This window comes from Hyla sarda, chromosome 12, assembly GCF_029499605.1.
Source record: "Hyla sarda isolate aHylSar1 chromosome 12, aHylSar1.hap1, whole genome shotgun sequence".
Lineage (NCBI taxonomy): Eukaryota > Metazoa > Chordata > Amphibia > Anura > Hylidae > Hyla > Hyla sarda.
The window spans coordinates 12230375-12254633 of NC_079200.1; the positions used below are offsets into that span (position 1 = coordinate 12230375).

At 47.8% G+C, this 24259-nt stretch overlaps 1 protein-coding gene across 5 annotated transcripts in view; it reads left to right on the plus strand.

Moving 5' to 3' along the window:
- Nucleotides 1-1027: 1027 nt before the first annotated feature.
- The window catches only part of ACSS2 (acyl-CoA synthetase short chain family member 2), a 77253-nt gene continuing 54021 nt past the window's right edge, over nt 1028-24259 (plus strand). For 3 of the 5 annotated variants that reach the window (XR_008849254.1, XM_056548454.1, XM_056548456.1), the window contains exon 1: nt 20195-20884. Coding sequence is in view for 3 of the 5 variants with exons in the window: in XM_056548454.1 (XP_056404429.1) it covers nt 20773-20884 (112 nt within the window). In the remaining 2 variants the exon portion in view is untranslated. Of the gene's footprint in view, nt 1128-4374; nt 4484-20194; nt 20885-24259 lie in introns of those variants that run through there. The other 2 variants (XM_056548457.1, XM_056548455.1) reach the window with 2 other exon arrangements.

Here is a 24259-nt window from a genome sequence, read left to right on the forward strand (position 1 = left end):
TTTCTCCACCTTTACATATATTTATATGGTACACATCTGTGCACAATTTTGCTTAATGCATTAACACTTTTAGCCGTTCTGGAAGATACATGGGCCTTTGTGTTACATAAGTGACCAGCGGCACTATACTTGAGAATCACGTCTTGATTATTGCACAATAATCGCGTTTTACGTCGCTCTCACTTTACAGATGCGTATTAAATTTTTTCATCACATTTACAACCAAGAAGAATGCAGATCTGGTCACTGCCCCTTGAAATAGAGCTTTTTTAGCAGCTTAGATACAGTTTAGGAAACTTCCAAGTCCAAATTACAAAAAAAAACTACTGGATGAGAATATTCATGGGTGGTTAACTGTGCTGCAAGATGGCCGATAGGGCTCCACTTTACTCACTCCTCTGGTGGTCAAGACAATCAGACACGTTTAGGGTAGTCCTCCCCGACTTGGTAGACAGGCTGATCAGATTGTAGACCTCAAATAGATCAGCGAACACAGAAAAGGTCTTGAAACAGCTCTACCCTTACTGGAAAACCTACTCCTCCTTGGAGGTTAAGATAATCAGGGGGGGCACAGCTGGTACCCCAGTAAGGGTCCAGGGCCCCGAGGGCTGCCACCGGCTGGTAATTGCCATGCTGGGACCTGTGCCGGCATGGTCCATGCCGTGGCATAACCAAATCCATCGCACCCTCTGTGCAGGGCCGGCCTTAGGGGTTGTCGAGCTGTGTGGCCACACAGGGCGCCATAGCAACAGGGGCCCCGGGCATCCGACACAGCTCGCAGCGTAACAGGCCGGCCGAAGATGGGGAGAAGCCATAGGCGTGCGCACGGGGTGTGTCGGGTGTGTCTGGGCACACCCTAATCAAACCCAGGGGTGGGGGGGGGGGATCCATGGGCGCCACTAAGCAGCCCGCAGGGGCCCCCGTCACATTCTGGACATCCCTGTGTCCCGAAAGATCTTTTCAGGACACAAGGATGTCTCGTTACCTCTCTGCGGCGGCCCCCCGCATTAACTTTAAAAACGCAGGGGCCGCCAGGAGATAAGGCACCCAGGGACGACACTGACGTCCCGTGCGGGCGCCCATAGCAACAGCAGAGCGGAGCAGCGAGGAAGAGGATGCGCCGCATGGTAAGTTACCTGTATGTTGTACGTCATCTTCAGTGTTCCGACCACCGCTCCTCCAGTCCCAGGACCTACTGCTATGGTCTATAGGCCATAGCAGTAGATTGTGACCCCGGAGCAGTGGTCGGAACACTGAAGTGGGGCAGTACACAGACATACAGCCTCCATCCATACACTGTATATGGCTGGAGGCTGTATGTCTGTGGGGGAACTATACTACACTTAATGTGGGGGAACTATACTGCCAATCTAATGTGGAGAGCTATACTGCACCTAATGTGGGGGAACTATACTGCACCTAATGTGGGGAACTATATGGCACCTAATGTGGGGGAACTATACTGCACCTAATGTGGAGAGCTATACTGCACCTAATGTGGGGGAACTATACTGCACCTAATGTGGGGAACTATATGGCACCTAATGTGGGGGAACTATACTGCACCTAATGTGGAGAGCTATACTGCACCTAATGTGGGGGAACTATACTGAACCTAATGTGGGGGAACTATACTGCACCTAATGTGGGGAACTATACTGCACCTAATGTGGGGGAACTATACTGCACACCTAATGTGGGGGAACCCTACTGCCCCTAATGTGGAGGAACTGTACTGCACCTAATGTGGGGGAACTGTACTGCGTACCTAATGTGGGGGAACTGTACTGCACCTAATGTGGGGAGCTATACTGCACCTAATGTGGAGAACTATACTGCACCTAATGTGGGGCACTATACTGCCAACCTAATGTGGGGAACTATACTGCACCTAATGTAGGGGAACTATACTGCCAACCTAATGTGGGGGAACAACAACCTAATGTGGGGGAACTATACTGCCAACCTAATGTGGGGGAACTATACTGCACCTAAGATGTCTAGAGGCGGAGTACCCCTTTAAGCTCTGACACATCAGTAGGACTCTGAATGCAAAACTAGCTAACCACTTCAGCTATATGGAGGAAACATTTGATGGAGATCTGACGGATGGATCAATAATGTTGAATGACTGGAGCTGTTATGATAATTGATGCCGAGTGGATCATTCACTGAACAGTCCCTGTGGGAATTTGGTTGCCAGAGGTTTACATACACAAGCTGCGGTTATCGACCTGCCAGCCTGTGTGTATCCCAACTTTAAATACATTTCCATAGTAGAGACAGGTATTTGATGGCTGTACATATAAGGAATATAAGAGAAGAGACGACATTGGCAGAATTTGTTGTGTTCTGCAATGCCCGTGGCGTTAGCTCTGTAGAATCAGTCAAGTAGCAGCAACATAGCTGTCAGAGACAGGGACACAGAAGTAATGTTCACATGGGTTTCTCCTGTCTTTATTTTTTTGTAACAAAATGAATACAAAATAAATCCTGCTTGCCAAGCTAAATACACAGAATCTGTGTACAGGTGACTTACTACCAGTCACCCAAAAAAAGTCAGACAAATGTGTTACTCACACAAGGCAAATGTCCCCTTTTTGAGGCTGCCCAGGTCTCACACTCTCATCAGATGTTCCTCACGGTCCCTCAGTGCAGACTTGGTTACACCTTTTGTAAGCTCAGTATTAATTGGTCTCAGCACTTGCCAACCGGAAAATCTCGACTGGCCCAAGAAGGGGGATGAAAGACCCTACTACCAAACCTTTCTTTCCTCCCCTTCCAGGCTGTTTAATCTAATTCTTCTGACTTTATCAGCCTGTTTCAAGCAAGCTGCGGCACTGGCATTGTGCTCACGCTGTTTTCATCCAGGAGAGTGGAGAGTTGTTTTCCGTTTACAGTGATTATGCGCCGCGTTGTAACCTTCCTCCTCTCTCAGGACCACTGCTCAGCCATGGGAGTGCCCACAGCCTGCTGACTTCAGGAGATAGGAGACTGTGCTCTGTGCTCAGTTTCCTATACTGGGTACTAACTTGCTTTATGGCCGGTACCCAAAGTGTAGGGAAAAAGCAAGATGGCAGCGACGAGCGGGAAGGAGGCCACCTAGTGGTGGCATCAAAATACTAAGGATAACACAGAAAAAAAGTAAAAGGTTTAAAGGGGTACTCCGCCTCTAAATATATTATCCCCTATCCAGAGGATAAGATGTCTGATCGCGCGGACCCACCGCTGGGGACCCCTGCGATCTCGGCTGCGGCTCCCCAGACATCAACGACAACATGTATTTCTGGTGCATAAATATTCCCTAAATCCGTGTGTGTGACACAAATGTAAGACCAGTGCGGTGGCCTAGTACAGAAGTTGTACCCCTGCTACCCTGTCCGGCAGCCTCCCTACAGTGACCCCTACACCTGTCCCCTTGTATATATATTTCTTGCCTGTATTATATTGTATAATGTTTATAAAAGGTGTTATAGCTTTGGGAATTTTTAACATGTGATTACCAGTTGTCATGTGAGTGTAACCCAGTGAGGTATCAGTGACCATGTGACCTATGGGACCCCTCAGAGTCTCCCCCATATAAGCCCTGGGTCTTCCTGCTTATGCTGAGTTGCAGCAAAGTCACATCCAAGAGTGTGTCTGGAGTCCATAAGAGACCTCAAGTCAGTCCAGCAGCCAAGGCCGGTTAGTATTGAGGACAAACCACACCCTGGCGTCACGAACACAAGGGGTTAAGGCCATCTGCCCGTAGGGTAATTCCATCTGCCCCGCATCACACCCTCTACCACACCAGGTTCGCATCAGAGTCATTTAGATACAATTACCATATATACTCGAGTATAAGCCAAGTTTTTCAGCACGATTTTTCCTGCAGAAAACGCCCCCCTCGGCTTATACTCGAGTGTCAATCCCTATACTCGAGTGTCAATCCCTTCTCAGTGGTCTTCAACCTGTGGACCTCCAGATGTTGCAAAACTACAACTCCCAGCATGCCCGGACAGCCATCGGCTGTCCGGGCATGCTGGGAGTTGTAGTTTTGAAACACCTGGAGGTCCACAGGTTGAAGACCACTGTGGCCTTCGTCATCATCCAGACCCCCCCTTTAGTTTTCTACTCACCTCCCCTCGGTGGGAAGGAAGGGTGAGCTGTTCCGGGCCATCTATGCTGCAGGGACCGTCTGATGGGGAGGGTTAGTCGTTCCGGGCTGTCCATCTTCACCTGGAGGCCCTCTTCTCGGCTCTGGGCCGGCCCCGGACTAGTGACATTAGCTTAATGACAACGCACAGGGACGTCCATCCCTGCGCATGAACCTCCCTGTGCGTCGTCGTCAAGGCAACGTCACTAGTCCGGGGCCGGGCCTGGAGAGGAGAAGAGGGCCTCCAGGTGAAGATGGACAGTCCGGAACGACTAACCCTCCCCACCGGACGGTCCCTGCAGCATAGATGGCCTGGAACAGCTCACCCTTCCTTCCCGCTGAGGGGAGGTGAGTGGAAAACTAAAGGGGGGTCTGGATGATGATGAAGGCCGATGGCTGTCCGGGCATGCTGGGAGTTGTAGTTTTGCAACATCGGGAGGTCCGCAGGTTGAAGACCACTGATGAAGGGATTGACAGGCGGTGATGATGAAGGGGGGGGGGATGATGACAGTGGTCTGGATGATGACAGGGAGGGGATGATGACAGGCGGTGATGATGAAGGGGGGGATGATGAAGGGGGGGGTGATGACAGGGGGATGATGAAGGGGGGATGATGACAGGGGGGGATGATGACAGGGGGGGATGATGACATGGGGGGATGATGTATTTCCCACCCTAGGCTTATAGTCGAATCAATAACTTTTCCTTGGTTTTTGGGGTGAAATTAGGGGCCTCGGCTTATATTCGGGTCGGCTTATACTCGAGTATATACGGTATTATGTCCATTTTACAGCAGTAAGTGCTGGCCTGACCACAGATCTGATGCTTCAAATTGACAGCTGTCGGTTCTGCACATCAGACCCATTGCTTGAGATAGTATTTTGACTCTGCATTACACCAGGGCTCCATGGACATTACAGTCTTGCGGTAGTTGCATCTATTTTTAGGCTTAGAAATGCCAGAAAAGCTGCCATTGTTTTTCCCTTCATTTTTTCTGGCGTTTTTTAGTGTCAAAAGATGTATTTATTGACAAGAATAAACAAGCATGGCAATACAACGAAATGCAAGAAAACCTGCGCATAGCAGGGCGCTATAGGAATAAGAAAATAAAAGAAAATCAATCAAATGTAGAAGAAAAAAAAAAAGGAAATACAAAAGGTATCCTAAAGAATCCAGAATCATGGAGGGGGGGGGGGGGAAGGGGAGACAGACTAGACTAGGAGGAGGGGAGGACGAACAGGGGGGGAAACATATAGATAATATCCCAAGCAATATCAGAGGGATAAATGGTAGGTCAAATCTGGGGCATACGAAGAAGAAAACCAAGGTTCCCATATTTTAGTAAACATGTCCATTGTATCTGCTCTAAGAGCATTTTTCTGTCGTTTTTTTCTGGCATTTATACCTTTGTGTGGAATTTGCCTTTTTTTGCCACCTTTGGCGTATTTTTTCCCAAAATTTGTTGGGTACCAAACTCTATTTCTATATTTTTTTTACATTTTTAGGTAGTACTACTACTCCCAGCATGGAACAGACTATTCCATGATGGGAGTAGTAGTACCTGTACTAATTAGACAGATCGCCCTGGGTGTCACTCATGACACCTGATGGGATCGTCCATAATATAGCAGAGATGGGGAGCGGCTCTACACAGCCCTCGCATCTCTGCACTATACTCTGGACGGCCAGTGATGTGAATAGAAATTCACCTCACTTATTCATATTTTCCGCCCAGAGTGTTGATTGGCCGGATGGTCGCAGCCAATCATCTCAGAGGGAAATATGAATGAGTGATGTTTTATTCACATCACTGGCTGGAGTAAAGTGCAGAGATGCGAGCGCTGTAGAGAACCGCTCTGCATCTGTGCAATAGATAGGACGATCGCATCGGGTGTCAGGAGTGATACCTGCTGTGATCTGTCCTTAACTGCAGGTACTACTACTTCCCACATGGAGCACACTTTGCTCCCTGCTGGGAGCTGTAGTACCTGCATTAATAGACAGATCGCAGCGAGTGTAACTTCTGACACCTGTTGGGATCTGTCTATTAATGCAGGTACTACAGCTCCCAGCATAGGGCAGAGTGTTCTCCGTGTTGGTAGTAGTAGTACTTGCAGTTAAGGAAAGATCACAGCGGATGTCACTCCTGACACCCGCTGTGATCCTCCTGTATAATGTATAGATTCAGCGGCCGCTCTTCTATGGTCCCCTGCACTTACGTATATATACACCTATTAATATTTCCCACAGAGAGTTGTTATTGGCTGGAACCTTCTGGCCAATCACAGCTCTCTGCAGGAAATATGAATAGGTGTATATATACGGAGGATCGCAACAGACCTGTGGCGATCTGTCAATTAGTACAGGTACTACTACTCCCTTCATGGAACAGTGTGTTTCATGCTGGGAGTAGTAGTACTACCTAAAAAAAAAAATTTTATGTGAAAACCACACATGCTACATTTTTATTATTGTTGGCTACATATAAATTGATCCCTGTTTAAAAATGTATAAAAATGTTGTTATAAAAAAGATAAATTTCATTAACCCCTTCAGGACGGAGCCCATTTTGGCCTTAAGGACCGGAGCGTTTTTTGCACATCTGACCACTGTCACGTTAAACATTAATAACTCTGGAATGCTTTTAGTTATCATTCTGATTCCGAGATTGTTTTTTCGTGACATATTCTACTTTAACATAGTGGTAAATTTTTGTCGATACTTGCATCCTTTCTTGGTGAAAAATCCGTAAATTTTAAGCTTTGAAGCTCTCTGCTTGTAAGGAAAATGGATATTGCAAATACATTTTTTTTTGGTTCACATATACAATATGTCTACTTTATGTTTGCATCATAAAATTGAAGAGTTTTTACTTTTGGAAGACACCAGAGGGCTTCAACGGTCAGCAGCAATTTTCCGATTTTTCACAAAATTTTCAAACTCAGTATTTTTCAGGGAACAGTTCAGGTTTGAAGTGGATTTGAAGGGTCTTCATATTAGAAATACCCCATAAATGACCCCATTATATAAACTACACCCCCCAAAGTATTCAAAATGACATTCAGTCAGCGTTTTAACCCTTTAGGTGTTTCACACGAATAGCAGTAAAGTGAAGGAGAAAATTCACAATCTTCATTTTTTACACTTACATGTTCTTGTAGACCCAATTTTTGATTTTTTACAAGGGGTAAAAGGACAAAATTTTTACTTGTATTTGTAGCCCAATTTCTCTCGAGTAAGCACATACCTCATATGTCTATGTAAATTGTTCGGCGGGCGCAGTAGAGGGCTCAGAATGGAAGGAGCGACAAGGGGATTTTGGAGAGTACGTTTTTCTGAAATGGTTTTTGGGGGGCATGTCACCTTTAGGAAGCCCTTATGGTGCCAGAACAGCAAAAAAAAAACACATGGCATGCCATTTTGGAAACTAGACCCCTCGGGGAATGTAACATGGGATAAAGTGAACCTTAATACCCCACAGGTGTTTCACGACTTTTGCAAATGTAAAAAAAAAAATAATAATTTTCCTAAAATGCTTGTTTTCCCAAAATTTTTTTATTTTTAAAAAGGGTAATAGCAGAAAATACCCCTAAAAATTTGAAGCCCAATTTCTCCCGATTCAGAAAACACCCCATATGGGGGTGAAAAGTGCTCTGCTGGCGCACTACAGGTCTCGGAAGAGAAGGAGTCACATTTGGCTTTTTGAAAGCAAATTTTGCTCTGGGGGCATGCCGCATTTAGGAAGCCCCTATGGTGCCAGGACAGCAAAAAAAAAACCACATGGCATACCATTTTGGAAACTAGACCCCTCGGGGAACATAACAAGGGGTTAAGTGAACCTTTATACCCCACAGGTGTTTCACGACTTTTGCATATGTAAAAAAAAAATTTTTTTTTTACCTAAAATGCTTGTTTTCCCAAAAATTTTACATTTTTAAAAAGGGTAAAAGCAGAAAATACCCCCCCAAAATTTGTAACACAATTTCTCCCGAGTACGGCGATACCCCATATGTGGCCCTTAACTGTTGCCTTGAAATACGACAGGGCTCCAAAGTGAGAGTGCCATGCGCATTTGAGGCCTAAATTAGGGATTGCATAGGGGTGGACATAGGGGTATTCTACGCCAGTGATTCCCAAACAGGGTGCCTCCAGCTGTTGCAAAACTCCCAGCATGCCTGGACAGTCAACGGCTGTCCGACAATACTGGGAGTTGTTTTGCAACAGCTGGAGGCTCCGTTCTGGAAACAGTGGCGTACCAGACGTTTTTCATTTTTATTGGGGAGGGGAGGGGGGCTGTGTAGGGGTATGTGTATACGTAGTGTTTTTTACTTTTTATTTTATTTTTTGTGTTAGTGTAGTGTAGTGTTTTTAGGGTACAGTCACACGGGCGGAGGGTTCACAGTAGTTTCTCGCTGGCAATTTGAGCTGCAGCAGAAAGTTTGCAGCAGCTCAAATTTGCAGCCAGATACTTACTGTAATCCTCCGCCCATGTGAGTGTACCCTGTACGTTCACATTGGGGGGGACATCCAGCTGTTGCATAACTACAACTCCCAGCATGCCCATTGGCTGTCGGTGACTGCTGAGAGTTGCAGTTTTGCAACAACTGTAGGCACACTGGTTATGTATCACGGAGTTTGTGACCTAACTCAGTGTTTCACAACCAGTGTGCCTCCAGCTGTTGCAAAACTACAACTCCCAGCATGTACGGTGCATGGTGTACGGTGACTGCTGAGAGTTGTAGTTTGCAACAGCTGGAGGCACACCGGTCATGAAACACTGAGTTAGGTAAAAAAAAACTCTGAGTTTCACAACCAGTGTGCCTTCAGCAGTTGCAAAACTACAACTCTCAGCAGTCACCGACAGCCAACGGGCATGCTGGGAGTTGTAGTTATGCAACCAGCAGATGCACCACTACAACTCCCAGCATGCACTTTAGCTGTTTGTGCAAGCTGGGAGTTGTAGTTATACAACAGCTGAAGGTACACTTTTCCATAGAAAGAATGTGCCTCCAGCTGTTGCAAACCATAAGTCCCAGCATGCCCATAAGGGAATGCTGGGAGTTGTGGTGGTCTGCCTCCTGCTGTTGCATAACTACAGCTCCCAGCATGCCCTTTTTGCATGCTGGGAGCTGTTGCTAAGCAACAGCAGGAGGCTGTCACTCACCTCCAACGATCCAGACGCTGCAGGTCAGTCCCGCCGCCGCCGCTGCTCCTGGGGCCCCGATCCCAACATTAACGCCGGGGATCGGGGTCCCCAGCACCCGGGGTGCACGTCCCACACCCGCTCACGTCCTCCAGAAGAGGGGCGGAGCGGGTGCGGGAGTGACACCCGCAGCAGGCGCCCTGATTGGTCGGCCGGTAATCCGGCCGACGAATCAGGGCGATCGTGAGGTGGCACCAGTGCCACCTCACCCCTGCAGGCTCTGGCTGTTCGGGGCCGTCAGAGACGGCCCCGAACAGCCAGTATTTCCGGGTCATCGGGTCACTGGAGACCCGATTGACCCGGAATCGCCGCAGATCGCTGGACTGAATTGTCCAGCGATCTGCGGCGATCGCCGACATGGGGGGATATAATGACCCCGCCGGGCGATATGCCGGGTTGCCTGCTGAACGATTTCAGCAGGCATCCGGCTCCGGTCCCCAACCGGCTAGCGGTGGGGGCCGGAATTCCCACGGGCGTATGGATACGCCCTCGGTCCTTAAGGACTCGGGATGCAGGGCGTATCCATACGCCCTATGTCCTGAAGAGGTTAAATACAATTTTTTTCCATCACTACTGTATCTTTTTTATTATTTTTTTAATGGTACCCTACGAAATTTTATTAAAAAAAAGGTATCTCCATCACTTTTTTGGATCTATAAAGTCGAAAAAGAATAAAAACTGCCAGCAAAAGCGCCAAAGTTAAAACCACATGCCATTTTTCCCGATAATGCCAAGATTTTCCGGAAAACGCCAAACTAGGATTTGGAAAACCAGCCTCTGAGGCTAAAATAGCTGAAAAACGCCCAAAGGGTTAAAAAAAACGCCAAACTGAAAAACACCAAGTGGATCTGGCATTTTGCAGTTTACTATTGACTTGCAACTAACATCTGGACACAGCGTTTTTTTTTACCGGAAAAAACGCTGTTCGGCAAAATGGGCGTTTTTTTTGGGCGTTTTGCGTGAAAATCCTCAGTGGAATTCCAACCTAATACATTCCCACTATTTGCTACATGTGTGAAAAACACACACACTACATTTTTATTGTCGGCTATATTTTTAGTGCCCTGCCCGCACACATAAATTGATCCCTGTTTAAAAATGTTGTTATAAAAAGGATACATTTCGTTAAATACAATTTTTTCCATCACTACTGTATCTTTTTTACAATTTTTTTAATGGTACCCTACGAAATTTTATTAAAAAAAGGTATCTCCATCACTTTTTTGGATCGCCAAAGTCCAAAAAAGAATTAAAACCACTGGCAAAAACGCCAAAAAAAACGGTAAAAAAGAAAGGCAAACTGAAAAACGCCAAGTGGATCTGGCATTTTGCAGCTTACTATTGACTTGCAGCCAACATCTGGACACAGCGTATTTTCGCAGAAAACACGCTGTGTGGCAAAATGGGTGTTTTTTACTGCGTTTTTGCGTTAAAATCCTCAGCGGAATTCCAGCCTAATACATTCCCACTATTTGCTACATGTGTTTTTGCACCGTGATCTCATTCAAGATCTGTGCTAATAATCGCCATAGAGCTCTGGTTTACAACAGCTGTTATCATGCAAACGGAATACGACACACACACATGCACAACTTGTCTTTATTTCTGATAATTCTATTGTGAAATTAGATTCCCATTGGCTTTCAGCCATCGCGCTACAAGAAGACCTCAGGCAGCCATAGAAATCATGAGATTCATCTGCAGAGAAGTCAGTAGTAGTGTCATCCTGCTCTGGAATGCAGCGTTTCTGATAAGTTTGTGATGGGAGTAGGGTATGGGGAGTGTAGCTGTGCGTTGACAAGCTGTAAAGGGTGCTTGTTAACCCTTGCTATTCGTGACGGCAGGGTGAGGGCTCCTCTGTAATGCTTGTCCTACCCCCACCCTATCCAAGAGCGATAGGGAGGTAGATAATAATGAAATGTCCACAACCGGAGAGTTTGCTGAAACAGTTGTAACTTTTACTGAAGATTTTATGCAAGCTTCATAACCGGAACAGTTGCTATACATGTAGGCTTTCTTTGGAGATTGACAAAGGTTGGGACTTTAGCAATTTAGAGTCTTTAGGATAATATGCGCAGTTCCACTGGATTTAGATGTGGTCCAGTAGTCACGCTAGCTTTAACGGGAGTAGTTTAAACTCATGGTTTAAGTTCCGCTAAGGCCGGTACGTTTTCAGGCCTAGCGTGTCTTTGCAAGTTGCACAGATCTGTCCTGCTAGTCCGGCATCCACGAGAGCAGCAACCCAAGAGAGCGATAATTGGCTACAGCTCCCTTATATGGGCAGGGGCTGGACTAGTGCTAATTGGTCCATACTTGTGTCAATCACCATTACAAAGGATTGTGGGTAACACGTGACCCAAGGACCTCCAAAGGTCCTCCAACATACCATAAAGGATACTAACATGGTCACATGAACGAAGGTCCTGCGATGCTAAACAAGGTAAGTACTATACATTATATTAAATATACATTATTACCAAATATGTATATGTATTAACAGTATAGAATTAGAGTAGAGAAGAGGCGACTAGGGGCTGCCCCACCTGGGGGACCCTACCTGAGCATAGTTACTCTGACTTTTGGAATTCCCAATGTAAGGGTCAGTTCACACATGTGCTGCGGATTTGCTGCTGCAGATTTTGCTGTGCATTGACTTCAATGGGCAGCAAAATCTGCAGAAGCAAATCTGCAGCAGAAAATACGCATGTGTGAACTGACCCTAAGAAGAATAAGTTTAATTCCAAAGCATGAGCTTCATGGTTGCCTGTGCTGCCATGCTATGCTACAGTGGCTGCCTGGTCAATGTGTAACCAGCAGCAGACAATTGGCAATTGGTGCCAAAACCTAATGGCCTTTCTCTAACCTTGTCCTGATCTGACAGGCTGGCGTGCGGGAGATAAAGTCAATGCAGAATAATATGACTTAAAGGGGTACTCCGCGATCAGACATCCTATCCAGAGGACAGGGGATAAGATGTCTGATCGCTGGGGTCCCGCCGCTGGGGACCCCCGCGATCTCGGCTGCGGCATCCTAGACATTGTGCATGGAGCGAACTTTGATGGATGACGGCGATGCGGGGCGGAAGCTCGTGATGTCACGGTCACACCCGTTCGTGACGTCATGGCCACGCCCCCTCAATACATAGAGTTGTATTGAACGGGCATGGCTGTGACATCACGAGCCTCCGTGCAGCAGGGAGATTGCAAGGGTCCCCAGCGGCGGGACCCCCCCCCCCAATCAGACATCTTATCCCCTATCCATATAGAGAAAAATAAAAAATAAAGTTATAGGGGTCAGAATATGACAATTTGAAGAATACTATTTTTCATACAAAAGGTTATAATTTTTTAATAGTAGTAAAATAAAATAAAATCTATGTAAATTGGGTATCATTCTAATCTAAATACACATTTACCCTTGGACTACAGGTCCAGGGCACTAAGGATCGCCCCCCCCCCCCCCCTCCGCTGTGCGATCGCGGGGGGCGATCCACTGCTGAGGTAGCCATAGGGCTTACCTCACGTCCTGTGCTGGCTGCGCCTCTGACAATGATGAAGCCTTGCAGGACCAGGCTTTATCAATCGAGTTTATCATTCTAAGGGTACGTTCACACTACGGAATTCCCCCAGAATTATGCAAGCGGAGTTCCGCGGGGTGAACTTACCATCAGTGTGAATGGGTCTCACCTGTTCACACCGCTGAAATTGTTCCGCGCAAAGAAAGAACATGTTCATTCTTTGCGCGGATTCCGTGAGAACTGCATAGCCATCAATGGTGACGAGCTCAGTGCCCCGCGGCCCTAGCGCCAAAGTATTTTCGGCAGCGGTCGGCAGACGGAATCTCCGCTCGCTGAATTCAGCGAGCGGAGATTCCGTAGTGTGAACGCACCCTAAGGGTGCGTTCACACTACGGAATTCCACGAGCGGAATTCCGCGGTGTGAACTTAATATTAGTGTGAATGGGTCTCCGCGAGAACATGTTCATTCTTTGCGCGGATTCCGCTAGCACTGCATAGCCATCAATGGTGACGAGCTCAGTGCCCCGCGGCCCTAGCGCCAAAGTATTTTCGGCAGCGGCCGCCAGACGGAATCTCCGCTCGCTGAATTCAGCGAGCGGAGATTCCGCAGTGTGAACGCACTGTTACGCCGAGCGCTCCGGGTCCCCGCTCCTCCCCGGAGCGCTCGCTACACTCTCCCCACTGCAGCGCTCCGGTCAGATCCACTGACCCGGGGCGCTGCGATTCCGCTTCCAGCCGGGATGCGATCCGCGATGCGGGTAGCGCCCGCTCGCGATGCGCACCCCGGCTCCCGTACCTGACTCGCTCTCCCTCGGTCCTGTCCCGGCGCGCGCGGCCCCGCTCCCTAGGGCGCGCGCGCGCCGGGTCTTTGCGATTTAAAGGGCCACTGCGCCGCTGATTGGCGCAGTGGTTCCAATTAGTGTTATCACCTGTGCACTTCCCTATATCACCTCACTTCCCCTGCACTTCCTTGCCGGATCTTGTTGCCATCGTGCCAGTGAAAGCGTTTCCTTGTGTGTTCCTAGCCTGTGTTCCAGACCTCCTGCCGTTGCCCCTGACTACGATCCTTGCTGCCTGCCCCGACCTTCTGCTACGTCCGACCTTGCTTCTGTCTACTCCCTTGTACCGCGCCTATCTTCAGCAGCCAGAGAGGTGAGCCGTTGCTAGTGGATACGACCTGGTCACTACCGCCGCAGCAAGACCATCCCGCTTTGCGGCGGGCTCTGGTGAAAACCAGTAGTGACTTAGAACCGATCCACTAGCACGGTCCACGCCAATCCCTCTCTGGCACAGAGGATCCACTACCTGCCAGCCGGCATCGTGACAGTAGATCCGGCCATGGATCCCGCTGAAGTTCCTCTGCCAGTTGTCGCTGACCTCACCACGGTGGTCGCCCAGCAGTCACAACAGATAGCGCAACAAGGCCAACAGCTGTCTCAACTGACCGTTATGCTACAGCAGTTACTACCACAGCTTCAGCAATCATCTCCTCCGCCAGCTCCTGCACCTCCTCCGCAGCGAGTGGCCGCCTCTGGTCTACGCCTATCCTTGCCGGATAAATTTGATGGGGACTCTAAGTTTTGCCGTGGCTTTCTTTCCCAATGTTCCCTGCACCTGGAGATGATGTCGGACCAGTTTCCCACTGAAAGGTCTAAGGTGGCTTTCGTAGTCAGCCTTCTGTCTGGAAAAGCTCTGTCATGGGCCACACCGCTCTGGGACCGCAATGACCCCGTCACTGCCTCTGTACACTCCTTCTTCTCGGAAATCCGAAGTGTCTTTGAGGAACCTGCCCGAGCCTCTTCTGCTGAGACTGCCCTGTTGAACCTGGTCCAGGGTAATTCTTCCGTTGGCGAGTATGCCGTACAATTCCGTACTCTTGCTTCAGAATTATCCTGGAATAATGAGGCCCTCTGCGCGACCTTTAAAAAAGGCCTATCCAGCAACATTAAAGATGTTCTGGCCGCACGAGAAATTCCTGCTAATCTACATGAACTCATTCACCTAGCCACTCGCATTGACATGCGTTTTTCCGAAAGGCGTCAGGAGCTCCGCCAAGATATGGACTCTGTTCGCACGAGGCGTTTCTTCTCCTCGGCTCCTCTCTCCTCTGGTCCCCTGCAATCCGTTCCTGTGCCTCCCGCCGTGGAGGCTATGCAGGTCGACCGGTCTCGCCTGACACCTCAAGAGAGGACACGACGCCGCATGGAGAATCTCTGCCTGTACTGTGCTAGTACCGAACACTTCCTGAGGGATTGTCCTATCCGTCCTCCCCGCCTGGAAAAACGTACGCTGACTCCGCACAAAGGTGAGACAGTCCTTGATGTCTACTCTGCTTCTCCACGTCTTACTGTGCCTGTGCGGATGTCTGCCTCTGCCTTCTCCTTCTCTACTATGGCCTTCTTGGACTCTGGATCTGCAGGAAATTTTATTTTGGCCTCTCTCGTCAACAAGTTCAACATCCCAGTGACCAGTCTCGCCAGACCCCTTTACATCAATTGTGTAAACAATGAAAGATTGGACTGTACCATACGTTTCCGCACGGAGCCCCTTCTAATGTGTATCGGATCTCATCACGAGAGGATTGAACTTTTGGTCCTCCCCAATTGCACTTCTGAAATTCTCCTTGGACTTCCCTGGCTTCAACTTCATTCCCCAACCCTGGATTGGTCCACTGGGGAGATCAAGAGTTGGGGGCCCTCTTGTTCCAAGGACTGTCTAAAACCGGTTCCCAGTAACCCTTGCCGTGACTCTGTGGTTCCTCCAGTAACCGGTCTTCCTGAGGCCTATATGGACTTTGCGGATGTTTTCTGCAAAAAACAAGCTGAGACTCTACCTCCTCACAGGCCTTATGATTGTCCTATTGACCTCCTCCCGGGCACTACTCCACCCCGGGGCAGAATTTATCCTCTGTCCGCCCCAGAGACTCTTGCCATGTCTGAATACGTCCAGGAAAATTTAAAAAAGGGCTTTATCCGTAAATCCTCCTCTCCTGCCGGAGCCGGATTTTTCTTTGTGTCCAAAAAAGATGGCTCCCTACGTCCTTGCATTGACTACCGCGGTCTTAATAAAATCACGGTTAAGAACCGCTACCCCCTACCCCTCATCTCTGAACTCTTTGATCGCCTCCAAGGTGCCCACATCTTCACTAAACTGGACTTAAGAGGTGCCTATAATCTCATCCGCATCAGAGAGGGGGATGAATGGAAAACGGCATTTAACACCAGAGATGGACACTTTGAGTATCTGGTCATGCCCTTTGGCCTGTGCAACGCCCCTGCCGTCTTCCAAGACTTTGTTAATGAAATTTTTCGTGATCTTTTATACTCCTGTGTTGTTGTATATCTGGACGATATCCTAATTTTTTCTGCCAATCTAGAAGAACACCGCCAGCATGTCCGTATGGTTCTTCAGAGACTTCGTGACAATCAACTCTATGCCAAAATTGAGAAATGTCTGTTTGAATGCCAATCTCTTCCTTTTCTAGGATACTTGGTCTCTGGCCAGGGACTACAAATGGATCCAGACAAACTCTCTGCCGTCTTAGATTGGCCACGCCCCTCCGGACTCCGTGCTATCCAACGCTTTTTGGGGTTCGCCAATTATTACAGGCAATTTATTCCACATTTTTCTACCGTTGTGGCCCCTATTGTGGCTTTAACAAAAAAAAATGCCGATCCCAAGTCTTGGCCTCCTCAAGCGGAAGACGCCTTTAAACGACTCAAGTCTGCCTTTTCTTCGGCTCCCGTGCTCTCCAGACCTGACCCTTCCAAACCCTTCCTATTGGAGGTTGATGCCTCCTCAGTGGGAGCTGGAGCTGTTCTTCTACAAAAAAATTCTTCCGGGCATGCTGTCACTTGTGGTTTTTTTTCTAGGACCTTCTCTCCGGCGGAGAGGAACTACTCCATCGGGGATCGAGAGCTTCTAGCCATCAAATTAGCACTTGAGGAATGGAGGCATCTGCTGGAGGGATCAAGATTTCCAGTTATTATTTACACCGATCACAAGAACCTCTCCTACCTCCAGTCTGCCCAACGGCTGAATCCTCGCCAGGCCCGGTGGTCTCTGTTCTTTGCCCGATTTAATTTTGAAATTCACTTTCGGCCTGCCGATAAGAACATTAGGGCCGATGCTCTCTCTCGTTCCTCGGATGCCTCGGAAGTTGAACTCTCTCCGCAACACATCATTCCTCCTGACTGCCTGATTTCCACTTCTCCAGCCTCCATCAGGCAAACTCCTCCAGGAAAGACCTTTGTTTCTCCACGCCAACGCCTCGGAATCCTCAAATGGGGTCACTCCTCCCATCTCGCAGGTCATGTGGGCATCAAGAAATCTGTGCAACTCATCTCCCGCTTCTATTGGTGGCCGACTCTGGAGACGGATGTTGTGGACTTTGTACGAGCCTGCACTATCTGTGCCCGGGATAAGACTCCTCGCCAGAAGCCCGCTGGTTTTCTTCATCCCCTGCCTGTCCCCGAACAGCCTTGGTCTCTGATTGGTATGGATTTTATTACTGATTTACCCCCTTCCCGTGGCAACACTGTTATTTGGGTGGTCGTTGATCGATTCTCCAAAATGGCACATTTCATCCCTCTTCCTGGTCTTCCTTCAGCGCCTCAGTTGGCTAAACAATTTTTTGTACACATTTTTCGTCTTCACGGGTTGCCCACACAGATAGTCTCGGATAGAGGCGTCCAATTCGTGTCTAAATTCTGGAGGGCTCTCTGTAAACAACTCAAGATTAAATTACATTTTTCTTCTGCATATCATCCCCAATCCAATGGACAAGTAGAAAGAATTAACCAGGTCTTGGGTGATTATTTACGACATTTTGTTTCCTCCCGCCAGGATGACTGGGCAGATCTCCTTCCATGGGCCGAATTCTCGTATAACTTCCGAGTCTCTGAATCTTCCTCCAAATCCCCATTTTTCGTGGTGTACGGCCGTCACCCTCTCCCCCCCCTCCCTACCCCCTTGCCCTCTGGTCTGCCCGCTGTGGATGAAATTTCTCGTGACCTTTCCATCATATGGAGAGAGACCCAAAATTCTCTCTTACAGGCTTCATCACGCATGAAGAAGTTCGCGGATAAGAAAAGAAGAGCTCCTCCCATTTTTTCCCCTGGAGACAAGGTATGGCTCTCCGCTAAATATGTCCGCTTCCGTGTCCCTAGCTACAAGTTGGGACCACGCTATCTTGGTCCTTTCAAAATTTTGTGTCAGATTAATCCTGTCTCTTACAAACTTCTTCTTCCTCCTTCTCTTCGTATTCCTAATGCCTTTCACGTTTCTCTTCTTAAACCACTCATCATCAACCGTTTCTCTCCCAAATCTGTTCCTCCCACTCCTGTTTCCGGCTCCTCGGACATCTTCTCCGTCAAAGAGATTCTAGCATCTAAAAAGGTCAGAGGGAAAACCTTTTTTTTAGTGGATTGGGAGGGTTGTGGTCCAGAAGAGAGATCCTGGGAACCTGAGGACAACATCCTAGACAAAAGTCTGCTCCTCAGGTTCTCAGGCTCTAAGAAGAGGGGGAGACCCAAGGGGGGGGGTACTGTTACGCCGAGCGCTCCGGGTCCCCGCTCCTCCCCGGAGCGCTCGCTACACTCTCCCCACTGCAGCGCTCCGGTCAGATCCACTGACCCGGGGCTCTGCGATTCCGCTTCCAGCCGGGATGCGATCCGCGATGCGGGTAGCGCCCGCTCGCGATGCGCACCCCGGCTCCCGTACCTGACTCGCTCTCCCTCGGTCCTGTCCCGGCGCGCGCGGCCCCGCTCCCTAGGGCGCGCGCGCGCCGGGTCTTTGCGATTTAAAGGGCCACTGCGCCGCTGATTGGCGCAGTGGTTCCAATTAGTGTTATCACCTGTGCACTTCCCTATATCACCTCACTTCCCCTGCACTTCCTTGCCGGATCTTGTTGCCATCGTGCCAGTGAAAGCGTTTCCTTGTGTGTTCCTAGCCTGTGTTCCAGACCTCCTGCCGTTGCCCCTGACTACGATCCTTGCTGCCTGCCCCGACCTTCTGCTACGTCCGACCTTGCTTCTGTCTACTCCCTTGTACCGCGCCTATCTTCAGCAGCCAGAGAGGTGAGCCGTTGCTAGTGGATACGACCTGGTCACTACCGCCGCTGCAAGACCATCCCGCTTTGCGGCGGGCTCTGGTGAAAACCAGTAGTGACTTAGAACCGATCCACTAGCACGGTCCACGCCAATCCCTCTCTGGCACAGAGGATCCACTACCTGCCAGCCGGCATCGTGACACGCACCCTAAGGGTGCGTTCACACTATGGCACTCCCGCGGAATGCCACGAGTGGAATTCCGCGGTGTGAACTTAAAGGGGTGTTCCAGGCAAAACCTTTTTTATATATATATCAACTGGCTCCGGAAAGTTAAACAGATTTGTAAATGACTTCTATTAAAAAAATCTTAATCCTTCCAATAGTTATTAGCTTCTTAATTTTTCTGTCTAACTGCTCAATGATGATGTCACGTCCCGGGAGCTGTGCATGATGGGAGAATATCCCCATAGGAACTGCACAGCTCCCGGGACGTGAGTCATCAGAAAGCAGTTAGACAGAAAACAACAACTCAACTTCAGAAGCTAATAACTATTGGAAGGATTAAGAAGGATTTTTAATAGAAGTAGTTTACAAATCTGTTCAACTTTCCGGAGCCAGTTGATATATAAAAAAAAAGTTTTGGCCTGGAATACCCCTTTAACATTAGTGTGAATTGGTCTCCGCGAGACCCGTTCACACTGCGGAATTTCCGCGGCGGACAATTGTTCCGAGCAAAGAAAGATGTTCATTCTTTGCGCGGATTCTGCGAGCACTGCATAGCTGTCAATGATGACGGGCTCAGTGCCCCACGGCCCTAGCGCTGAAGTATTTTCAGCGGTGGCTGCCAGACGGAATCTCCGCTCGCTGAATTCAGTGTGAACGCACCCTAATGCAGTGTTTCCCAAGCAGGGTGCCTCCAGCTGTTGCAAAACTACAACTCCCAGCATGCCCGGACAGCCGTTGGCTGTCTGGGCATGCTGAGAGTTGTATTTTTGCAACAGCTGGAGGCACCCTGCTTGGGAAACACTGGGGGGGGGGATCTGTCAAAACCTGTCCAGAGGAAAATCTGCCTAGTTATCCATAGCAACCAATCAGATTGCTTCTTTCATTTTTGAACAGGGCTCTATAAAATGAAAGAAGGGATCTGATTGGTTGCTAGGGGCAACTCTTATCTCTTCATCAACAACCGCACCCATGTGTCACCGGCACGAGGCGCAGTGCGCTCCTCCGGACTGCAGGGGTCGCCGGAGAGCAGCCGAGTACACAGGCGCCGCTTCTTTGTGAGTCCCTCAGTCTCCTCCTCTGTGAGGGTCAAGCGCGGACGGGAGGAAGGAGGAGAGCGGACAGCCCGCAGTGCACGGGGCAGCCTGACACCCGAGGGCGCAGCCAGAGGACACCCAAAGCCGCCGCACTGCACCCACCGGGTCCCCACTCACCCCTTCCCGCCCGCGGCTCCGGGGACTGAATGAAACTTCCTCATTACAGGCGCTTCCCTGAGCTGCAAATTTTAAGGAAATTCTTAAATTAATTTTTTTTTTTTTTTTTTTTTTTTTAAAGCAATAATTTTATTCTTTTTCTTTTTATTTATTATTTTTCCTGCAGCTTGTTGCACAGGAAGTTCTGCTTTGTGACTCTCCCTGCACGTGTATTTGTAGTGCACCATCCCATTGGGGGCTGTAGGTCACCTGACAAGTTCAGATTCAAGAACCAAATTTTGGAATTTTTAAACTTTTTTTTTTTTTTTTTTCACAATATTTACATTTGAGAAGAAGAAATATTATTAATAATAAACAATAATAATAATATAATTTTTTTTTAACCTTTTGGTAGTATTTGCACTTGGTGTACACACATATATATAGCGGTCATGTCTGCACCTGACGTGTTCCCACCTGCGCCGGAGGTGTCTGCCGCCGCGCACATCTCGTCTTTTGAGAAATATCAAGAAATGTATGAGAAATCGGTGCGAGAACCCAGTGGTGAGTGATGTCTAATTTTGTACTGTGCATGGGGGGGGGGGTCAGAGGTCACATTTTGTTTATTTTTTATTTTATTTTTTTAATTTTCATTATTTATTTGTTTTAAGGGGCGGTGTTGCGTGCGGTCAACGACGTGTCCTAAAAGTAAATTGCATTTATTTTTATATGATAAAAATGTAAACAAGTAGGCTGCAGTATTTCCTATGTGATCTATGGGAAACCAGGTAGAAAGAAAATATAAATAAATACATTAAATAAATAAATAAATAAATAAATGCATTTTTATTTATTTTATTTATTTATTTATATTTTCTTTCTACCTGGTTTCCCATAGATCACATAGGAAATATATGGAAACAGAAAAAAATTAAATAAAATAAAAATTTAAATAAATTAAATTTAAATACAAAATAAAAAGATATGGACCATCTAGTTAGTATTGTAGTCATTACATTTTTTGCCATTTTACATCCATATTCAACAGAGATTTTAGGGAACCCCTTTAAGTCAATCACTTTTTCCTGGGTCTCCCTAGTTTGATTCTCAATGAAATCCATTCTATATTGTGGTCAAGAACTGATTGAAAGTCTTTATTGGATTGGCCAAAATCAGTCACCCATGGTAAAAGCGACAGCTTCTTCTGGGAGGGTTTAAAGCAGTGGTCTTCAACCTGCGGACCTCCAGATGTTGCAAAACTACAACTCCCAGCATGCCCGGACAGCCGTTGGCTGTCCGGGCATGCTGGGAGTTGTAGTTTTGCAACATCTGGAGGTCCGCAGGTTGAAGACCACTGGTTTAAAGGGTCCCCTGACATTGACTAGAGACAGCAACAGTTTTATAGTCTCAAGCCTGTGTTCACACTGTCAGGTTTTAAATTGGAATTATTGAAGATGGGAACAGGTCGTCGGTGGAGAGGACACGTGTAAAGGAAATACTGAGACTTATTCTCTTTCCAAATCCGGACCCGATTTTGTGAACGCAGCCTAAATAGGGAGGGCAGTTTAGAGAAAACGCTGGGAGTTGTAGTTTTGCAACAGCTGGGGGCACCCTGCTTGGGAAACACTGGTCTATGTAGAGGACAGGAGCTTCTTCAGGGTCCTGTACAGAACACGCAATGTCCCAAAAAAGTAACATGGAGTCGCCCTCACCTGGTGTCCAAAGGAGCAGGTAACCCTGGTACAGGTAAAGTGTACAGAACATGTAATACCTACCTGTACTGTAGGGGGCGCTACCAGACACCAGTCAGTGCATACGCTTCAGTAATACAGGTAAAGAGTACAGAACATGTAATACCTCCCGGTACTGTAGGGGGCACTACCAGACATCAGTCAGTGCATACGCTTCAGGAATACAGGGGTTTTACCAGTGAATGTCCATTCTGATTGGTCAGATCTTCTAGCCATTGACAGGTATCACAGATCTGGATTGTATGTACGTTGTATGTTGAGTCTGGTTTCAACTTACAATGGTCCAGAAAAGACTATTGTATGTTGAGGCCATTGTAAGTTGAGGGATCACTGTGTGTGTATATATATATATATAATGTATGTGTATGAGGTAGGCGTGGATGTCTAGCAGAGCTGAGTTTGACGACATCCTGCCGATACTGTGTCTGCAGTGCGCCAGCTGGTAAATTCTAAAGGGGTATTCTCATTTTTGGAAGGTTATCCCCTGTCCAAAGGATAGAGCGAAATTGCCCAAACAGTGTGCCTCCAGCTGTTACAACACTTTGGGCAACAGCTGGAGGCACATGGTTGTAAATCTGCAGCTTTAGGACATGCTGGGAGTTGTTGCAACAGCTGGAGGTACATGGTTGAAAATCTACATCTTGAAGTGGATTTCAGATATTATTATTAGAGATGAGCGAACTTACAGTAAATTCGATTCGTCACGAACTTCTCGGCTCGGCAGTTGATGACTTATCCTGCATAAATTAGTTCAGCTTTCAGGTGCTCCCGTGGGCTGGAAAAGGTGGATACAGTCCTAGGAGACTCTTTCCTAGGACTGTATCCACTGTTTCCAGCCCACCGGAGAACCTGAAAGCTGAACTAATTTATGCAGGATAAGTCATCAACTGCCGAGCCGAGAAGTTCGTGACGAATCGAATTTACTGTAAGTTCGCTCATCTCTAATTATTATGGATTAAAAAATAAAAATGTGTGCGCATGGTGGCCGGTTTTATTGAATTTAATGGATAATCCGCCACCGTGGTCACACGCTTTTTAAAAAAATTTTTTATTTTATTTATTAATTAATTAATTTTATTGTTTTAAATTTAAAATCCGCGTGCAGCCAGCGCCATTCTCTATGGGGTATCCGAACAGTGTTTGGTTGGAGCACTGATGTGCCCGTCAGTGCAGTTTTCTCCGTTAATGATCGCAAATTCTTATCAGTGGGGGTCCAACTTCTTATCTGCTTGTTATCCCCTACCCCAGTGTTTCCCAATCAGTGTGCCTCGAGCTGCGGCAACACTACAACTTCCAGCATGCCTTGGAGTAGTATCACACCAGTGTGCCGCCAGCTGCTGGATAACTTTCCGAAATGAAAATACTCCTTTAAATTTATCCGCTTGGGCACTGCACAAACAATACTGGTAAGATGACAAACTCAGCTCTGCTACACTTACATACCTACGTTTGTGTGTGTGTGTGTATATGTATATATATATATATATATATATATATATATATATATATATATATATATATATATAAAATTTAGTGCACACATTTTTTAGATTTCAGCACTATTTCTAAGCTGCACTCCCTGTTTAGGCTGTGTTCACACCTTCAGGTTTATAAGTCGCACTTAGTGAAGACGAAATCTGGAACGGATTTGGAAACAGTAGTCTCAGTCTCAGTCTTTCCTCTCCACTGATGACCTGTTCCCCGGCTTGGTCTTCAATTACTGCAATTAAAAAAAACTTGACTGTGTGAACACAACCTCAAGCCTCTATTCGATGTCGGGGGTCCCCTTAAAGGGGTACTCCGGCGCTTAGACATCTTATTACCTATCCAAAGTATAGGGGATAAGATGCCTGATCGCGGGGGTCCCACCGCTGGGGACCCCCGGGATCTTGCACGCAGCACCCCAGTTAAAATCAGTCCCTGGAGCGTGTTCGCTCCTGGTCTGGTTACCGGCGACCACAGGGCAGGTGGCGTGTGACGTCACGCCCCCTCCCATAGGCTTGCATTGAGGGGCGGAGGCGTGACGTCACACAACGCCTGCCCCGTGCTCGCCGGTAATCAGACCCGGAGCGAACATGCGTCGGGGACTGATTTTAACTGGGGTGCTGCGTGCAAGATCCCGGGAGTCCCCAGCAACGGGACCACCGCGATCAGGCATCTTATCCCCTATCCTTTGGATAGGGGATAA